The sequence below is a fragment of the Chionomys nivalis genome, chromosome 15 (assembly GCF_950005125.1).
Source record: "Chionomys nivalis chromosome 15, mChiNiv1.1, whole genome shotgun sequence".
Classification (NCBI taxonomy): Eukaryota; Metazoa; Chordata; class Mammalia; order Rodentia; family Cricetidae; genus Chionomys; species Chionomys nivalis.
Genome location: NC_080100.1, coordinates 30,286,613 through 30,308,368, shown reverse-complemented (window position 1 = coordinate 30,308,368; position 21,756 = coordinate 30,286,613). Strand labels below are relative to the sequence as shown.

Below are 21,756 nucleotides of genomic sequence, written 5' to 3'. Positions count from 1 at the left end.
ACAATGAAGATGAGGTAAGATGAGTAGTCAGAACTGGTCACGGGACTGTTTAGCCATGTTACAGCCATGATTGATTTGTCTGTGCAGTGATGGCCCCATAATCTGATCTGAGTGGATTTTAAGAGAGGAAAGGAAAGAAACGAAGGGAGCAGAGCAAACCCTCTAGTAATAAAATCTGACCGGAAAGAAAACAGTACTTCAGGGCCAGCTGAAAGGGAATTTGAGGTCAAGGGTTTTATTTAATTTTCCAAATTGAAAAAAAAAATGTTTCTTGGTAGAATCCCCTGGGAGGGCAGAAATGTTACAGTACAGAGAGGAAAGGGACAATTGAGGAGCAGTGTGATGACATGACGGGGGAGGAAAATCAGTGCACAAATCAGTGACACCACATGAGCACCAAAGTGCCAGGAATAATAAGGGTTGGATGACTAGAGCAAGTCCTGCCCTTCTAAAGGCCACACTCAGATCACACAGGCTCCACAGTCCTCAGCCCACGCTGTCCTGCTCAGGGCTGGGAGCACTGAATTCCCCAGACACCCATCAGTTCTATCCTTAATATGGTCTAATCCTTCCATAAGACATCAGTCCAGTCTCCTGTGTCCAAACAAGACGTCACTGTATTAACAGAGGAATCCTGGAAATTCAAAGCAGGGGTTTTTTTTTCAAAGGAAAGGAACACGAGTAGCTAGAGATATGGCTCAAGAGCAAAACGTGCTTACTGCTCCAACAAGGGACTCGGGTTCAGTCCCTCGCACCCACATAGGAGCTCATAAATGTCTGTAGCTCCAGCTGCAGGAGATCCAATGCTCTCTTCTGGCCTCTTCAGGCACCAGTCACGCACACGGTGCTCAGACATGTATGCTGGCAAAACATTTATAGAATAAGAATGAATCTTTAAAAATTAAGAAAATCAGACACATTGTGTCTTTCTTAGGTTTCAAAGGTATAATCTTCTCACAGATAAAAAGGGACTAAGAAGAGAAGAGAAAGAAACCTAAAGGGCACTGGCCCAGTTTTAAAGGGTAGCAAGGTCCAAAGACACTAGAAAATAAAAACACTTCTGGGTAGAGAGTGTGTAAACCACATAGAGAAAATGGCAACATTTGATGATGATGTTTATCCAGAATATATTATAGGTAATTCTAAAAAGAAATAAACCCAACTTTAAAACCTAATCATTGCATAAAAACCTAGATGATAAATATCAATGCTTTATTAAAATATTTAATTTTAAGGAAACTATAGATAATAAATATTGACTCAGTCTCTAGCAATACATCTAAATGACCTAAAAATTTAGAGTATACCAAACAGTTCTCAATGTTACTTTAAAAATATTCCAAAGCTCAAGAGATGAAATGACTAATACTGTTAAAATGAATGCAATTAACTGCACCTAATTCTATTTAATGCATTATATAAACAATAGTCAAGGAAATAGCATGGAGGACACAGAGAACCTCAATCCTATCTGCAATTTTCATTAACTCTAAAAGCATTTTATAAAACATTTTAACAATGTTTTAAAAAATTAATAGTTTCCTCAAAACCAGTAATAATGAGCTGAAAAATATCATAAACTCTTAAGTCGGACTAAGCAAGCCAGTACTTGTGGATGAACTCATCTGAAAGAGTGAAGCTTCATCAAAAGAGAAGGGGGAAGGAGGGCACAGCTGTACTAATACATAAAACTAGAAACTATGACAAACATCTGCTGTACTAAGACATAAAACTAGAAACTATGACAAACATCCTTTTCTAAGAAAGGTAAATGTCACAACTTTAGAAATGCCTGTGATGTGGTCATTCCTAAACAGAATTCCTATAGCAGTACACCAAAAGCTCAGGAAACATAACCAAAAAGGGATGGAAAGAATGCAATGGGGGAAGAGAGCCACCACTGGTCTTGTGGACTCACTAAAGCTGTGGCTAGCTGCAAAGGATCCTCGTAAGACTGAGACCCTGCTCAGAAGGTCTTCCCCTCACTGAGGCTCTACAACAGTGTTCTCAAGTTGTGGGTCATGATCCCTTCAGACCCTTTTGGGGTCCGAACAACCCTTCCCCAAGGTTTGTCTAAAACTGTCTGCATATCATATATTTACATTATGATCCATAATAGTAGAAAATTCCAGTTATAAAGTAGTAATGAAAATAATTTAATGGTTGGGCATCACCACAACATGAGGAACTGTATTAAAGGGTGGCAGCATTAGAAAGGATGAAAACCACTGGTCTAGAGGCACGCTAATGTTTCCTTCAGTGTTGTAGCCACTGATAAGTTGCCTATGTTCCAGTAAATAACACCATACTCATGCTCATCCAAAGAACCGTAATTAATCTCAGTGGGAGACATACACATACACACACGCACATGCACATACACAGACACACATGGACACACACGGGACATCAAAGTAGGAAGGGTTTGTTGTCAAAAGAAGGGCTTCAGCAGAACAGTGAGGGAGGTGAGAGAGGATAACGGGGGTGAAAAATTCATTCTATACACTCTGATCATGTAAGCATAGGCGTAGAGACACCGATAATGAGATGCTTTAAACAAAAGAGCTTATTAATGACAACTGTTCAACCTTTTCAACAAAACAGGGTTTGCGTCTTTAATCAGGAATTGGACTTACAGATCAACAATTCTATGTAACATATATTATCATAATAAATGTATTCATGTTTAAAGCACATACAATAAAAATTATTTCTCTTTAATTTCAAAGTGTAAAATGCTTGTCCCTTTTCTTTTATTCACAGAAAGATTAGCCCCAACTAAATACTATACTTCAAATTAGCGCTGTTCATACATTTCTAGGACATAGAAGTAAAAACTTTTCAAAAAAGAACTGTTAAGTAGGTCAATCTAAATCTTGGATTAGTCACAAACTTTTACAGATTCCTTTTACTATAAATATGGATATCTTCCAAGAAAAGCAACAATACACCCCTAAAGAAATAAAGTCTCATTTAATCAAACTCCCACCTCCTAAGGCTCAGGGATCATCCCATAAGAGTGGGCAGAAAAACCCTAAGAGACAGAGGTACTGGATGCAGACAGCAAGAAGAAGATGGTGTTTTCTGGACATGGCAGGCCTATTGCACACATGAATTCATAGTAGCTGCGACTAAATGCACGAAGTTGAGCCAACCAAAATCAGAATGGATGGGAGAGACTTTCTCTGTCCCCCTTCTGGCTCAGGGGATCCTGGCAGTTGATGGCTACTGTCAGAGAAAAAGTGAGTTTTCTTTAGGGATTTGAGAGACTCCCCAAGCTCCAGTTGATGGCCCATGCAACCAGCAACTAGCAACAGCATTAAGTGAATTCAGAAAATTTTAAAAGAAAGGAACAAAGGAGAGGTGGAAGGAGAGATTAAGAGGGAAACCTCATCAGGGGAGGAAAGGAAGGAAGTAGAAGGGAGTAGATTTGACCAAAATACATTGCATACAAGTATGAAATTCCGAAACAATAAATAAATAATGTAATTGTTGTCAACAGTATAACATTGCCTTCTGAATAAAATTTAATACAAAGTTTTTTCACCATTTTACCTGTTTGCAATAATTAAAATCATAAGTCAAGATAAAACCTAATTATTCGCCCTGGAATAATTGGTTGTCTCCTTTCAAGCACAATATCTCTACCTCTTCTCATATATTATACATAATAGTCTCTTTTAAGTCCAATTCCTCCCCAGTTTTCAACAAGAAAGTCGTAACTGTTTTAGAAATTTACTATTAAGATGGATATGGAAGCAAAAATTGAACAAGCCCCCAATTTAACTAGTGTATGAGAGAATTATGAGAAAATCAACTAAACCAGGCCTTTCTTATGTTAAATGGAGGAGCAGTAAAGAAGTTGAAGAGAATTTTACTATAAAAAGAAGAGTATGGACTAATGTCCTACTCTCAAAAACAATGGAGAAATGAGACTAACCTGGGCCATTTAAATACTGTGTCAGTGAACAGTGCAATCGGACGATAATGGGTTCTGTTCGGATCACTTCCCAAGCCACAGCAATCTCCTCCTGCACAAAAAAATTGAAGCAATGAGTTTGACATCTTTCAAACCTTAAAATAAAAAACAAATCTTGACTTTTAAACTTAGGCTAATGGAATGCATAAATTGTAAGGATCTATAAATTATTTCAAAAAACAATGATGTGTAAAAAGGAGGCCAAAGTATTCTTTCATTTTTGCTTTTTTGTATGACAAATAAAATTGAGACCTTATATAATGAAGTACTCTAAAACACAGATAGTTAAGGATATATGGAAAAACAATGAAAAAAATGTATGATCTCAGCTTCATTGATCAGTCTTCATAAAGCACTTGAAGAAAAGCAGAGCATGATGGTGATAAAAAAAAATACCCAAAGCTGAGTGTCTAAGTATGAAGATAAATCCCTTTAAATGTGTGGATGATATTATAGAAATTGACACTTACATCCAGAAAGCTGACATCAATGTGCAGATCAATATCTACGTCATCAATAGCTCCATATTCCCTGGAAGCAAAGATTAAGATGAATGCTTTCATTTTCTTTAGTAGTTAGTATGTGACTGGTTATTGTAATTAGAAAGATAGTCACTAATTCAGATTGTTGACTTTTTAGTTTGTTTCGGTTTTTCAAGACAGTATTTCTCTGTGTAACAGCCCTAGCTGTCCTGGAACTAACTCTTGTAGACCAGGCTAGGCTCGAACTCACAGAGATCTGCCTGCCTCTGCCTCCTGAGTGCAGGGAGTAAAGTCGTGAGCCACCACCGCCCAGCTCTAATTGCTGACTTTTAAGATTAGAAATCTTGTGTATGAATAAACTAACTTGGACTGTCATCTTTTTTTTGTCTATTTTTGCAATAAGACAGATATATATTATGCATGCATTTGCATACATAAATTCAAGAGTTGCTTGGTCCATGGTACCAAAGAGTCCCAGTTCCCTGAGTCATAATATTGTCCCCATGTGACTGCTCTAGTATCCCCACCCATTCACTGGACAAGGAGCTGACTTTAAGGGAAGAAAGAAGTTTCTGATATGAACAAATAAAAGAAATATGCTAATGGATTCTTCTTCTGTTGTGGACATGGGCGGCTTGGAAACTGGTCCAGGTGCTTTTACATGCACAGCTCTGTGTTCTCTGTACAGGTAGCCCAAAGTCTGACACAGCAGCATGCAGCTAAATAACGACGATATGAACCACACAAAGGCATTCCAGTCAATATCCAGTGTGGGATTATTTTTCCCTTGTTTGTCTCTCTTTTTTTAATGATATGTTAAAACAGCACTCTGCCTGTGCATTCTACCCCTGGATTATATAAAGGCATTATGAAGGCCAACTTATGTACAGCATGGTTTTTAATTTATGCAATTAATTTAATTTATTGAAAAGAAAACAAAAATAATATTCTTAATATATGTGTCCATATTTTTATGCACTCATCTAATTCTTATGAAGTTGTGAATAGAGAATCAGGGATAAAATATGGAAATAACCAAAATTAAAGAAATTAATAGATAATACTTAAACTGAACTCATAACTGGTAGAAAATGTTCTCAGGATTATATATACATACATATATATATATATACATATATATATGAATGATAAATTAATGTTCACAAAGCATGGCTAGTGATTTAGATCAACTGGGAGAGTGTTCCCTAACATACATGAAACCTTGGGATTGACCTCCAGGTACTGCATAAATTCATGAATGGTGCTGCATACCTGAATCAACACTCTGGAGGCAAAGTCAACAGGATCATAAGTTCAAAGTTAACCTTAGCTACATAGTGAGTTCAAGGTCACTCTGGATTATGTGGGAAATCAAGGAGGGAAAGAGAGAGGGGGAGGGAAGATGGGGTCAGACAGAGAGGGGGGATACATAAACATTACAGATACTATTTACTATTTTCACTGTGTTTAAATATGCTTTATAAAGCAATAAAGTGACGCCCATCACAGCTCTGCGGCAGTACTGGTACGTGAATAAAGGTATTTGTCAGTCATTTATACAAGAATGAAACTGGCCCAATAGTCAATAACCACCACTTTGTAATGAATACTAGATTAAATAGCAATGAACAATATCATTAGGTACTCATGATAAGCATGTGAAACAAATACTTTAACATTAATATTAATGAGGAAATTGACAAGCAGGGAAGTAAAAAAAAAATAAAGGTTGGTAAATGAAAAATTAAGGAGTCAGTGTGGTGCCACACCACATAATCTCTCACCTATTCTCAGGCAAGCACCTCTTACTGAACTCAGTGGGACACACACACACACAAAGACATCAGTGCAGGAGGAGGGCTTGTTGCGAAGGGTTCCAGGAGAAGAGGGAGGGAATGAAGGAGCATGAAAATAACTAAGATTCATTGTATGAATATATGAGGCTGCGAAACCATTTAAAGAGTCAATGGGGAGTTTGACATCTAGACCCAAATCCAAGCCTGTGTCAAGTATGTAGACAACGAAAGACACTCGATGAAATTGCTGTGCTTTGTACGCACTAATAGTGCAAACATAGAAAATGACATGTTTGCAGGGTTCTAGGTACAAAAGAGAGAAAATGACTGTGGCCTGTTTGCAGGGTTCTAGGTATGAGATTTTATGACTGAATGAGCATATGGCTTAATTCACATAATTTTCATAGATTAATAAGTAAAGAAATCTAGCAGGGTCTTTTGATAGTTTTGTTTCTGTGACCTAAGAGGTATAAAAGTAGAAATAATAACTTCATCACTTTCTTCTGCAAAAATATGTCACACCGTGGAACATATCTTTGTTTTTTAGGAAATACGTTTTAAGTTTTTCTCTTTTGTTTTTTCAAGACAGGATTTTTCTGTGTAGCTTTGGAGCCTGTCCTGGAACTCTCTCTGTAGACCAGGCTGACCTCGAACTCATGTAGATCCTCCTTTCTCTGTCTCCTGGGTGCTGAGATTAAAGACATGTGCCACCACTGCCCAGCTCATGCTAACATTTTAACAACTAATTATTTACATGGGGATTGACTTTTAAAAACAACAGCATCATCACATCATCGATGTTCTTCATAAAAGAAAATCACAAATTTCATATGAATTATACAACAAATATAACAAAAAATAAGAACCAAAATAAATAAATTTTCTTTATGCTTCTGAGTAGCAGGTACAGAAAACTTATTCTGTGATGTTAGAAAATAAATATTTTAGGAATTTTCATGCACACCCATTCTCTGCTACACACTGTCCTATGAAGTTTTGTTCATTCTTCTACATTTCTGCGACTCTTTTGAAAAGTAAAATCCATTTTTACTCTGTTGGATAAGAAACAGGTTCAGTGGTCCCAATTTAATGACCTTGGGCATAAGCAAATGGTTATCTGAGTCATATATGTAAAAAGCTGGTAATGCAGTTACAAGATGTATGTTGGTTTGAAGGGGATGTCCCCCATAGTCTAGGAAATTCGAATATTTGGTCCCCAGTTGGTGATGCTGTTTGGGGAAGTTTAGCAGTTATGGCCTTTTTTGGAAAAGTATGTTGTTGTTTGGATTTTCAGTGTTTGAAGTGATTTCGAATTCATGCTCTGTCTCTTGCTGTGGCTTGAGGTGTGAGCTGTCACTGCCTGCTGCCTCCATTCTACATCATGAACTCTGGAAAACTAAGCCCAAACGAAGGGTTTAAACGGTCGCCCTGGTCACAGTGTTCTACCTCAGTAATAGAAAACTGACTACTGTCAGATAATCGAGTATGTTCAAGAGAAGCTTCTGGGGAAAGAATTGCCCTGGGCAATAACCATTCTATTGACAAGGGTTAATCCTATGAAAATAACAAGGCATGGATGCAAAACTTTACTGGGATCAAGACATGCAGAGGAATTATTGGAAATAATTCAACTGAGTAACAAATAACAAAGAAATACTTATACGACAGTATGCTAATGTTAAAAACTTCTTTTGGGCCAGCAAGACAGTTCAGTGGGAAAAGATCCTTGCTACGAAGTCTGACCTGAGACTGATCCCTAGGACACATGTGGGGGAAGAAAAGAATCGACTCCTCCAAGCTGTTGCTTAGACCTCTACAGGGGAATGCTCACCGGCACACTCTCTTATGTGTATGTACACACACACACACACACACACACACACACACACACACACTAAATGTGTTAAACAATGGGAAACAAGCACTTGACCTTCCTTTTTTGATTGCCTCATTTCTAGTTTTATTAAATCACCTTAATTTTCACGTTTTTTTTTTTCAAATGCTCAGTAAAGAGTAGATCTGGAGACCTCCCCTACCTCATCCTCACAAAACTGAAAGACTATTGTATAAGAAATATAGTGTCCATTTTGAGTTCATTTTATAAAAAAAGTTCCACATTTTATAAAAACATATACCTAACCACTGACCAGAAAGGTGATACTAATCTACGTTTTAGAAACAGAAAAAAATGTGCAAAAGTAACTCTTAACAGCATCATTAGAGAACATGCTTCTTGAGAAGAAGGGTCTTACTGTGTCGCCACGGTTGGTTTCAAACTCCGGAGCCTTCTGATCCTAGCATTCCCAAGTGTGAGATTACAAGTGTGAGTCCCAACACCTGGCATTAGTTTTGCCTCAGCCTCATTCCAGTCTTTTCCATATAAAGTATATTTTTTCTTGTTATTTCTCTCCTTCAATCAAATTAGTGCTTTCTGTGGTGCTCTTCAAAATGACACATTTAAACGGTTGCAAGAGTGAAGCTACTGTGAACCAGTTAAACCACTCCGATGCACTGGGTTCTTTTGCATCATAAATGCCGACACAATGCTTCCTCAGAAAGAAAGCTCCACACACCTGTCTTTTCATAACAGTAATTTCTGTAATGATGACGTCAAATGCATGGAATGACTTATCTGAGACAGTCAACAGATTACTTAGCTCTTATTCGAAGGGTTAGAGTGACCTATAATCACAACAGCCAATTTATCAAGACTGCTGCTTCCCACTTCTTTGTCACGATGCCTTCTCTTTCTCTCCTCTTTATAATTGCATTAGTAGAACATCTTAGCTTGAAGTGTGTGGGTAAGAGGCAGAGATGAAGGATTCAGACATACACAAAATCCTAATCCACAGTGGATTCTCTGTAAGTAGCTCAAAGGACCCAATAGAAAGGCATTATCAGAATATGACATGTATTTTAAAACCATTCATTGTGAATATTAAAAGTATTAATAGTCCACGGATGATTTCTTTGAGTTTTTCCATCAATAGTTTCTTCCCTAGTTCTAGTATGATTGTTTTTTTCTAAAGGAAGTGAGATCCTGGGCTACAGGCCCTCTTCTTCACCATGGCAGAGCACTGGCACACCACTTTAAGAAGGCAATTAGCGTGTTATACATGCATATATCCGGAAACGGTTACATACCTTTTTGTTTTGAATTCAGAGTTCACAAATGGCACTGTGCAGATACAAACTCGTTTTGGTGGTGATGCCCATTTTACATAATGCCAGTAATTTCATGTTTCCCACTGGGAGACACAAAGCGTGATTACAGTTTGTCCAGATGGAGTGACCTAGTTATCAAGACCACTTCTGTATCCAAATCACTGTCCACAGCTCAGATCCGCAACAGAAACGCACTGGATGCTGACGGATGAGAGCAATTCGAACTGTGACTGCGCTCTGGATGCGGGACTCAGTTTATGATGAAACAATTTTGTGTACAGCCTCAATTTATTTGCTGTGACAAGATCACGCCAAATTGAAATTGAATATTCCCCCCTTAGTTTTGAGATGAGGGAAATTACAGAGAAATAATTTAATGTGGTTGGTTTACCCTGGAATGGCAGGTCTAGGAAGATCTGCTATATAATGGTCCTCTCTACCCACAGCCCGATTTCTGGCTCCTTCTCCTGAAGTCGACATATTTTGAAAATTACGTGATTCTTAAAATACTGACAGGTGATACTGATTACCCGAAAATATCTGCATACAATAGGATCGATGACAGGAATGAAGAGCCCACGGCCCTGTCTGGGCTTCATAATGGGTTCAAGACACCTGCAGCGCCCCAGGACAAGGTAGAAGGTGTAGCAGCTTAGTGATATGATGTATCCCAGCATGCGCAGGACCCTGAATCTAATCACTAGCATTTTAAAAGGGGAGACATGTTGATTGTCAATAATCATAAGCTTATGAAGACACTGTGAGAAACTGGTCAATGTCTTTTCTTGTTTTTAATGGCACCAATCAGGAAATGCTCCTTAGCTGGGCAGGGGTGGCACATGTTTTTAATCCCAGCACTTGGGAAGCAAAAGCAGGTGGATCTCTGTGAGTTTGAGACCAGCCATGACTATCCAGAAAGAAAATAACGACAAAGACAGACAGACAGACAGACAGACAGACAGACAGACAGACAGACAGACAGACAGAGAGGATGGAGGGACAGAGGCCGGGACAGAGGGAGGGAGGATGAAAGGTTCATGACAAGCCATGGGGAACAAATCATTAGGTAGCAGCCCTCCACGGTGTCAGCATAAGTTCCTGCCTCTAGGTTCCTGCTTTGCTGTCATGTTCTGGCATCCTTCAGTGTTGGACTATAAAGTGTAAGCTGAAATAAGCTCTCCCACTCCCCCAAAAAAATAAATGCTCATGAGACATTCAAATATATACTAACATATTTAATGTGTATACTATAGTGAATATTAGACTATACTGGCTTTTCTTCTCTAAAAACCTCAGTTTGTTCATTTTACTGTTAATATAGTTATAACAACTTGATCAAGATTATTTGTGAGCATACTTATTATCAAAACATTTTAAATATCTAATTTTTCCTTATTAACTGTCAAAAAAGCTATAGATTTATATATACACAATTCTACCCAAGGTTCTTGAGAAACAAACATTTACTGTTATTGAACTGCTTCTACTTCCAACCACTAGGCAGTGACACTTTGAGAAGCTCTGTAGGAAGAAACACACACCTTCCTGTGACATCTGAAACTCCGCAGCTTGCATGTCTATCTCTGCATGCCTACTCTGTGTGTGTCTCTGCTCAGTGTGGGAGAGATGTTTGTGAATGGGCCAAGAAATATGCAAACTCAGTCACTGGGAGGAAGTCTTGGCAAGATTAAAGCTTTTCCAAGACTGTTATCCAACACAGCTATAAATTGCTCAAAGAGACAAGCTGAGAAGACTTTAGATGCAGACGAGAAGGCAATGCAATCTTTTGTGAGACCAAACAATAGTGCAGAAGAGGACTAGAACAGAAAGCTGCTGTGGCTTTACGGACAGCTTAAAAACCGTTGCTTTTGCCTGAACAAAGTCCAGGCTTTGGGAGCAGAGATGAACATGCAGAATCTGATAGATTGAAGCTTACATCTCAATTACATTTGTGTGACTGGAAGACCCTTCCCCTTTTAGTTACTTTGTACTGTGTATGTCCTCTCAAGGCTTCCCTGATTTTGACTTACAGAATTTTTTTAATACCCTCAACTCAGAGAGACTGTTGAGAATCACTATGCTAGATAGGATACTACACACCTGCAGGTCAATATCTTCCTTTGATGAATAACAGAATTCTGTGTAGGCTCCCTTGTGTGGTGAAGAAGCATCCTCAAGATCTCAATGGCTCAACACTAACGGTTTGTACTTCACCCTACAACGGACCGAGGGAATGGGGGCTGGTCATGGTCATGACTGTGGTGCCAAGGGGGACAGAATGCAGAAGGCACAGGACTAGAGACACACTCTCCAGCACGTATGTACATAATTCACTGGCCAGGATTGTTGTATGTCTATACCAAGTACCAAAAGGGCCAGGCAAAGAGAACACAATGCCATGACAGGACAGGGAGAAACGAGGAGAAGGCAGCACTTCCTAGGAATGGTGTAAATGGAAAGTTATAGTTTCAGAAGAATGGACGTAGATGACCTGAGTTATACCTAAGGTTTTTTCTCCCTTTGCTTTATGTTTATTTTTTGTTTTTTATTTTCTCTTAGGAGGTACTGGCCTCATGGTTATCAATCTAGTGATATGCATTTGTTCTCCAAGTATCAGATCTTCAGAATACTCTTGTTCTCCAAACGTCAAATCAGAAAGACTAATCCCAGCCATCCATCAGTAAAGGCAATGAAAACACGCCACTCCCACGAACCTGGGAGCATCCTGCCGCATCATGCCTTAGCTCCAACAATGCCAGTATTTTAAAAATGAAAAATGTCATCATAAACGAAAGATCAGGTATCTAAGATAGAAGTTTGACATTTCACAAGGTGACTACCGAATCCATCTCTTTCCAGGGGAATGAAAATTTCTTTCCGTTTCTAAAATTCCTTAACTCAGATTGTTTCCAAATGACTAGTTTATGAACACACAGCTAAAGGACTGCATTTACAAGAGAAACACGCACATGTGCACATTGCTATATGATTCAAGATGAAGCACATTTACCCCAAACAGCAGATATTTATCCTATAGGATCTAACTCACCTCCCATTCACAAGATTCTGCGTCAAAATCATCCTCAACCCTTATGTGCATGGTTCCATACAGCCACTGTTTTGTTTCTTATGTAAGGACGGATCGAGCTTTCATTATCAATTTTAGTAATCTATTACCAATTACTTTTTCCATATCTACATTTAGCCTGCATTTAAAAGGGATTTGCTTCTGCCGAGGCAATCAGCTATTTCTATCTCTTATAAAGAACTCAGATGTGGTTAGCTGCCTTTCTCATTAGGTGTCACATAAAAAAGAAAAAAAAATGACACCAAATAGCCTATTGTGCATATTAAGGTGCTTTTGCTCTTCAAACCCCATTAAGTTTCTTATAAGCCTCAATTAAGTGAAAGAACAGTTAATTAGAACATTCTGGTTTCAATAGACCTGGAACTCTGCGAGGAAGATTCCAAGGCCTTCTACCTAATGGGTAGTTACCCATTTCCCAGTGTGTCTGGGGCCAGAAGACTGGGCTAAGCTGTAAATTCATTTTATCTATTTAAAGTAAATTGAACAAATTTTGCTGTGGTCTACTTCATGTCAAGAAACTTCTAGAGATCATTTGTTCAGCAACCATCTTCTATAGCTAGGAATAAAATCTGGACAAGGCACGACTACAGCTTATATTGAGATTTAAGTGGGATCAAAACTGTTGTAAGGGAAATAGGCAAGGAGAAAAAATTCAAGTCATTTATGACTTTTAGGTATTTCATTTGGTTGGAACTCCAAGCACTTTTATGTCGTTGAAGCACATCATAACTGTCAATACCATGATATTAATAGAATACTAATAGGGATCACCAGACTTGCCAAACCATACTTATAAATACTTGGTGAGGAAACAAAATTTTCATAGTCTTAGGATAGCTAAGAAAATATGGGAATGTGTTTTAGAAAAAAACTTAAATATAAAAAACATCAACTAAAGCAATCCTCTAAGCAACAGTATGCGCTTTAATGGGAGGATGGGAAGTTGAATTCCAGGTTCAATCACATTTATATTTCATAGCCTTCTTTTAGTAGGAAGATTATTGCATTCAAAATTGAAATTTTAATCCTTAGCCATGAGAGAAGTACAAATCAAAACAAATCTGAGATTCTATCTTACACCTGTAAGAATGGCCAAGACCAAAACCACTGGTGACAACTTATGCTAGAGAGGTTGTAGGGAAAATGGAACACTTCTGCATTGCTGGTGGGAATGCAAGCTGGCACAGCCCCTTTGGATGTCAGTGTGGTGATTTCTCAGAAAATTAGAAAACAACCTACCTCAAGACCCATCAACACCACTTCTGGGTATATATCCAAAAGATGCTCAATGGTACCACAAGGACATGTGCTCAACTATGTTCATAGCAGCATTATTTGTCATAACTAGAACCTGGAAACAACCTAAATGCCCCTTGACTGAAGAATGTATAAGGAAAATATGGTTCATTTACACAATGGAGTACTACACAGCAGAAAAAATGATGAAATCTTGAAATTTGTGGGGAAATGGATGGATCTAGAAAACATCATATTGAGTGAGGTAACCCAGACCCAGAAAGACAAATACCATATGTACTCACTCATAAGTGGCTTTTAGACATAAAGAAAAAAAAAAGCAGCCTACATTTCACAATCCCAGAGAATCTAGACAACAAAGAGGCCCCAAAGAGAGATATACATGGATCTAATGGACACAAAAAGTAGAAAAAGACAAGATCTCCTGAGTAAATTGGAAGCATGGGGACCATGGGAGAGGGTAGAAGGGGAGGGGAGAGAAAGGAAGGGGAACGGAGAAAAATATATAGCTAAATAAAAAATTAAAGTTTTAAGTTTCCTAGAAAAGTTCTACTATTGTAGGAAAAAAAGAAGCCACAGTTTTGGATAATTTGCCGTGGCTCCTATACCATCCTCATGGATACAGTATGTAACACTGAATGTCCACAGTACTTCATCTGGATCACACAAGAGACCAGCTGTGGAATGATCACAGCTTCTTAGCTAAATTTTGAAAAGCTGTAAAAACTTCATTTACTGAGTATAATCCCACCATTGTCAGCTTCATGCACCTCCAAAATTGAGAGAGATGCTCTGGGGACTCAATCCTCACTTATCTAGGCTAGAGGTGGCAGTGAACTGTTATTTCCAAAATCGAAATGAAATATTTGGCAATCATAAATTATTGATGTGTAGACTTCCAAAGTAAAAATATTCGTTCATCTTCTCGAACCAGGGTATGTCCACTGAAGAGTGACAGCCAGATAGTGTGTCCTTTTCAGACTCTGCCACTGGAGACAGTCAGGAATCCACCATGCAATCTATTTGTGCCATCTACCTATATGATGTTGAGTTCCAGAACAATGATTTTAAAAACAAACCAAAGCAATACCACAAATAAAAGGTGGTGCCACAACTATCACAAATCTCAGTCTAGTTGGTAAATTATTAATAAAGCACAGAAATGTAATAGTGCTGGGTACAGAGAACGCAGGCTGAGCAGTCTATGCTGAGATCTGAAAGCTTAAGCAGCTGACCCTCACAGTGGTGCACACAGGGAGGACTCCTCGACAAGAGGCAACCTGTGCAAGCACTGGGTCCCCTGGTCCAGCTGGGGTGTTTGGTAGGTAGGGCTGGAATTGAGGTCAGGCAGTTAAAAGGAGCCTAAAATTCCATGAAGACCCAAAGATTACACTATATGCAAAGAAAGACTCTAAACTAAGCCACCCTGACTTCTAGGTGCCAGCATAACGACTCAAACAAGATCTTACACTAAACAGATAAAGACCATAGGGAGGGGAGTCTCCCAAAGCATTAAGTGTCATAAAAAGCAACTAGAAAGTTTATTACCAGATATTAATTACAGACAAAAGCACACTATCATTCAAACTATATGTATTAATTACAGACAAAAGCACACTATCATTCAAACACTATGTATTAATTACAGACAAAAGCACACTATCATTCAAACACTATGTATTAGGTTTCCCACCCCTCCTTCAGTGGGCATGTAACCTGTGTACTACAGTTCTGCATTATTTAATTTCACTGTTTACAATGACATGGCCCTCATTTACAGAAACATTTAGTATAGTGAACAATAATGGCACTTTTTCTATTTTCGGTAAAGGATCTTGCTATACAGAGCCCCGTGACATCAGACTGATAATCTTCCTAGTTCAGCTTTACCACTTGTGAAATCAGGAGTGTATGCTGCCTTACACAGATAAGTATACATTTAAAGACTGCTACTTCTTAAAACTCACTCTCAAAATGAATTATTTCTCTTTTTTTTGAGTATAATAGGTTATTTATTTAGAGGTATACCCACAAATCACAATCCTTTGCTAGAATGGAGAAGAGTAACTGAATCCTGCAGCGATAAAAGAGACCTGACGTGTGCTTTACATCAACATATAGAGTATAAGAGACCACGCCCAAGTGGGCGGGTAACTTAGAGGCTACTGGCAGTAGGAATTCCTTCAGAATTAAGTTTTACTTGTTGGTAGGATCACTTACTGCTTTTCCCCATGCAGAGTTTTTATAATACTTTCAGACACTGTGCTAGCTAGTTGTCATGAAGAAACCTTCCAGGTCAGTTTCACTTGGATTCCTTCAAGTTCTATGTCTGAAGTGAAGGATATTCTCTCTTTTTTTTTTTTAATGAATTATTTCTTTAAGGAACTAATTTAACTTTAAAATAATTTGTAACAAAAAAGTCAGAAAGCTGTCATTCTGCACCAGGAGAGACACAATACAACCCCTCAAACATTTCCAAATACAATCACAGAAAAGAATTTTCCTTGAAGTTACTCTAACAGAAAATTCCAATGGGTTATGAAACAGTGTAACACACTGAAGCTGTTTACCTGAGAGAAACTGCATGTGGTCCATAGATCTCTCTCACTGCTGACAAATCAGCCTCCAGCTGAGGATGCTTATGGAGTTCACCATCATAGTTCACCTGCCAAAAAGGAAAATTCAGAACTAAGAGACCTGACAACCTGTGCAGGAGCCTCCTGGCCTTACAGGTAAGCTGACAGCATCGGCACAGAGTTCTCCCACCCACATACGGCTAGGACAATTCATTATGTTTTAAAGTTAGAATCAGACTTTTCTAAATTAACTTTAAGAAGATTCTCCCTGTAATTACAGTCTCCCTTTTACTCATTTATTTTATATACACACATTAGGTGTTGTGTGTATGAATATACAAATATATATACATAGTCTGAGCATGGCATGCTTTCCTATTTAGCAGTCCATATGTATGATAGCATTAAAAATATAGTCCATTTGTTAACATAGATAGTTTTCAAGCTGATTTCAATAGGAAATCAAACATTTTCTTCTTCATTTCTGCACAACTTTCTTGTTCCTTGTATACGTGCCAAGAGCCAAATCAGTATTTATTTCCCCTCTTATTCAAATATGTTAAGTAGTAAGCAATAGATCAACATATACATCTTGGATAAGAACTCCAGAGAGTATGGTTGGTTGACCAGAACACTCTTTTACCCAAGCATAGATCTAAAGTTCTAAACTTCTACAGTTCTCTGTAAGAGGTGATTCATCAAATTGAAAAATCTATTGTCAAACTGTGATGTCCTTCTTAATCTGTTACTTCAATTTACTTTTATTAAATATAGTCTTTTGTCTCTTGTGGTGGTGTTCAAACTTGAAAAGAAATCCTAAGCACCAGAATGTGCATTTAAAAGTTTATGGCATACTAGAATATCCTGCAACTGACACTGTAGAGTTTTTTTTCTTCATTTCTCCTAGTCTAGTCTATTTACTGTGCTGTGGAGCAATCCTTTATATGACATTCATTTTTGCTCAGTATGACTTATGTCTTCTGTTTCTATTTGCATTGGGTATTTCAAATATACATCTGTGTGATGGAGTACTCCAATACATAATGCCTTCCAATAGCCAGGAACCGAGGACTGGATTATTCCTTTGTACTTTCACTGCACTGTTACATCCCAGGAGATACATCCTTTCTTCTTCGGACCTTTTTTTGTGATCTGCCTTTCATTTTCTAAATTCATTTTATAAAGAATACAAATGTTTGAAAGGAGTGAATGACTGGCAGATAGTCTAGAAACCTTTTAGAATGAACAGCTAGTTGGAAGAAAAACAGCAAATTCCCCTCTGGAAGAAGGAACAGTGCAAACAAAAAACCAGACCTGGAAGGACTCTTTTGCATACTAGATACAGTGCTCTCTAGTTAGGTTAGTGCCCAGGAGCTAGTAAGTTACTCCGTGGAAGAAAGCCAAATTTACTATGGCCACATTTCGATTGCCTTGTCCATGTCTGATTTAGCAAGTATTGATTTTTTTCTGAATATATGCCATATGAATTCTTTTCCATAACAAATTTATCTTTAAAGATCTACTTAATCATATTATGGTTCCATCACAGGACACAAACTACAATAGCATTTGATCAAAGAGGTTATAGAAACATAATAATATACTATATGATCATATCCTAAAATCAAATGCTCGATTTTAACTTTAAACATTATTCAGGAAAAGTCTTGTGACTTTTTATAACACATATATCTAACATATATGTGTTATGGGATATTTGTACACTGGGTGAAATTGTATTGCTCTGATTGATGTTATAAAAGGTGAACTGCCAATAGCTAGAAAGAGGTTAGAGGGAACTTCTGGGAACAGAGAGGATGCTGGGAAGGAGATGCAGGAGACATGAAGAGGATACAGGAGGAGTAATATGGAAGAGAGATAATGCCAAGTGATAGAATGTAGATTAATAAAAATAGGTTAAAGTGACTATAAGAGGATAGGAAGATGGCCAGAGAGAGGGAGGAGGAACAAGAAGGTAAATGCAGGATGTTCTTCTGTATGCTGCAAATGTGTTGCTTTTATTAGTTGACGAATAAAGCTGCTTTGACCTATGGTAAGGCAGAATGTAGCTAGGCAGGAAAGCCAAACTAATTACAGGGAGAAAGAAAGAGGAGTCAAGAGAGATAACAGCAGCTGCTGGATGAGTAAGATGCCAGAGCATTATCCGTAAGCCACAGGCCACATGGCAAAGCACAGATTAATAGAAACCGGTTAACTTATATGTAAGAGCTAGCTAGCAATAAACCTGAGCTATACACCAAACAATTATAGTTAATATAAAGTCTCCGTGTCATTACTTTATAAGTGGCTGTTGGACCAGGCAGGACACAGAAAAGCCTCCAGTTATAAGAAAAAGCAAGGGAATATACAGACTATGGTTAAAACAAAGGGGAACTATTTGAAGGAGGAAGATCAGAAAGAGGGGGAGAAAGGGTGCATGGGAACAGAGGAGAATGGTATCGATGTGTGAAAATGTCACAGCAAAGCCTATTTTCTTGCATGCTAACCAAAAATTTAGTAATAAAGAAGACAGTGTGAAAGCCCAAATGATAATCAAAATCAAAGTGCAAAATCTCTATAGTTAATTAAGACAGCAAATGAGTGATCGCAGTAGAAAGACCTGCAAAGGAAATCTTAATTTCTGAAAATGTGTAGAAAGTGAAAACAATCTATTCATGTTTTCCCCTTGCTTACTTCAGCCTGAGCAACTGCTAGGCTGCCTCCTTCCACCAGGACCATACAGCTGTGAAAAGAAAGACCAGACAACGCACCTGCCCTCCGTAATAAAACTCTTCAGAGTCATTGTCGCCCTCGGAGTCCTCCTCCACCGTGCTGTTCTGCCGCGACTCCTTCAAGTGAAAAAAGAGACAATTCCAGTGGTCAGGCAAACCAGGAAACAGTGGTAACAGACACATCCTGGCAGACCAGGGTTGTTTATGTGGTGAGCTGTTGGTACAAATTCAAAACAGAAGTGGGTAAGGGAGCTAACTTTGTAGACGCACTTAGCTCCCTAAGAGAAGTTGACTAAAAATGAACCTTCCTGCAGTTTGCTTCCAAGGAGGTAAATATTTGCAGCTTCACATTTAATGAACATCAAAAGCTCTGTAGAATCAGCTACGCTCTAGGCTTTCTCTGATAGAATGCTTGACAGGCTCACACTAATTCAATGCTTATTAAAAAGCTTGTCAGCATTATTTATCCAAGATGGTTTCCACTTCCACTGCCAACACAAAGCGACAATATGAAACAGGAAACTTGGATTGAAATAGTGGGGGGAAAAATCAAATCATGCAACTGGATATGAATCATAATACAAAGAGAACTTCTAGCGTACTGAAATGATTTGTTTGGAAATTCAAATTTCACGAGGGTGTTTAATTTAATATACTTTAAATCGATGTCTGAGTTTTTAATTAACTGAGCCGAACATCTGTCATATTATCTGAAGCACAATGAAAATCCACGGTGATATTTCAATCACTGTCATGATTAGCAAAATTTGTTTGTTGGCTTGTTTGTTTTTAAGGAAAAATTTTGAGAAGAGGAACAAAGCAGCATTTCCTTCAGATTCAGATCTCTATTCATCCACGTTGCTAATAAGACCTAAATTTCAAGTTATTGAGCCAGTATGATAACCAAGAAGAGGGGCTTTGGATGAGGTGACTTTATAACAGGTTTTGGTCAGTGAGAGCTTTCTTCAAGATGTAATTTTCACAGTGGATGTAAGGGGGAATCTCAAAGAATGGTGCAATACTAACAGTAAGGAAGGGTCATATTATAACCATGACTTTCTTTGTTACTTAAACTATTTTTTTTTTATTTATTTTGCATACCAGTTTCCTCTTCTTCCTTTCCTCCTGTCCCCTCTGCTTTCCAGTTTACCTCCATCCCATCCACTCCTCCTCCATCTCCATTCAGAAAGGGACAGGCCTCCCATGGGCCTGCTCAGAGCATGGCACATAGAGTTGAGTCAGGACCTAGCTCCTCCCCTTAGGTCGAGGTAATAGACAGGTCAGGTAATCCAGCATGGGGAGCAGGTTACTAAACTAAGCTAAGCACCAGGGAGAGGTTCTGTTCTCACTGTTAGAAGCCTTACTAAGAGACCAAGCTACATGATTATCACACATACAGAGGGCCTGGGTCGGTCCCATGCAGGTTCCCTGAATGTTGGTCCAGCGTCCATGAGCTCCCGAGAGCTCAGGCCATCTGTCTCTGTGGGTTCCCCCATCATCACCTCCCTGGAGGGTACAATCCCTCCTCCCTTTCTTCTGGAAGACACTCAGCAGAGTGCTTGGCTGTGAATCTCTGCCTCTGAGTCCATCGGTTATTGGATAGAGTATCTCTGATCGCAATTAGAGAAGTTACCAATCTGGTAAGCATAACTTTCAATCCAGTCACTGCTGTCTATTGTACTTTCTCTATGTAATGTCCTGATAGCTATTTACATATCAAAGTAAAAATTTTTTAAAGTAAGGATATGAGACAAACTTGTTTGAGGATTTTTGAAAACAATGAATAAATAAATAAAAAATAAATAAAACCACTGGAATATGATGTCTACCCTTGTGTCTCTACTACTTTGGCTTAAAAGACCTGACATTCTACACATATAACTGTAAAGATCTCATCAAAATTATTCATAGCCATGTATACTTGTGATACAAGGCATATGGGTGTTTTCTATCAACTACATTGTTATATATAAAGAATAAAAAATGAATTACGTGGCATGTATATTTTATTTAGATTATTTTCTATTAATTTAAAGCAGGAACTTCTTCCGTGGGGTTAATTCTAGGTCAGTCAGCACCATACGAAAAGTTGTCTCCCTTTCATTCGCCCTACGTTACTGTAGCATAAACAAGACACTAAATGCAAACACCTGGCAAACTGCAAACACTGCCAAAATAAAAAGTCAAAGGAAATGAAATTTACATACCTCCCCATTTTCCTTTTGTAGTTTGGATCTTATGGATAAACAACAGTTAATATCATTTGTTTTTCTTAATTCTGCAAGAAAGAGGTTTTTTAAATTACTTTGGACTTCAGCATATTGTTTGCCGAACATTCACGAGTTCCTAGGTAAAACCGTTGTAGGCTTTTTTTCCGTTTTGTGGAAGAATTGAGAGATATTTTGAAGACAGATCATGCAAGTGCTTCTGATTTTTCATTGTGCATACAAATGCTAGTAACTTAAAGAGCAAGCGCACAGATTTCTTCAACTCTTGCTTATTTCAAGGCAGCCTCAGTGCCCCAGGGTTTCTGTGTTCAGTTTGTCTGCAGTGCCGTGATTGAAAAAACACTTTCAAGAGTAATGTTGACATGATACATATAAACATTACTAAAAAACAAACATCCTTCAGATATAAAAATTATATGAACAGACTTATGAGAGGTAAATACTTGTGTTTGC

At 38.2% G+C, this 21,756-nt stretch overlaps 1 protein-coding gene across 1 annotated transcript in view; it reads right to left on the bottom strand.

The window, feature by feature from the left end:
* The window catches only part of Parp8 (poly(ADP-ribose) polymerase family member 8), a 161,843-nt gene that overhangs the window by 44,988 nt on the left and 95,099 nt on the right, over nt 1-21,756 (bottom strand). The window contains exons 6-10 of the mRNA XM_057789661.1: nt 21,283-21,353; nt 19,115-19,192; nt 16,338-16,432; nt 4,450-4,510; nt 3,941-4,031 (exon numbers count right to left, since the gene is read on the bottom strand). Of these exons, the coding sequence (XP_057645644.1) occupies nt 3,941-4,031; nt 4,450-4,510; nt 16,338-16,432; nt 19,115-19,192; nt 21,283-21,353 (396 nt within the window). The remainder of the gene's footprint in view (nt 1-3,940; nt 4,032-4,449; nt 4,511-16,337; nt 16,433-19,114; nt 19,193-21,282; nt 21,354-21,756) is intronic.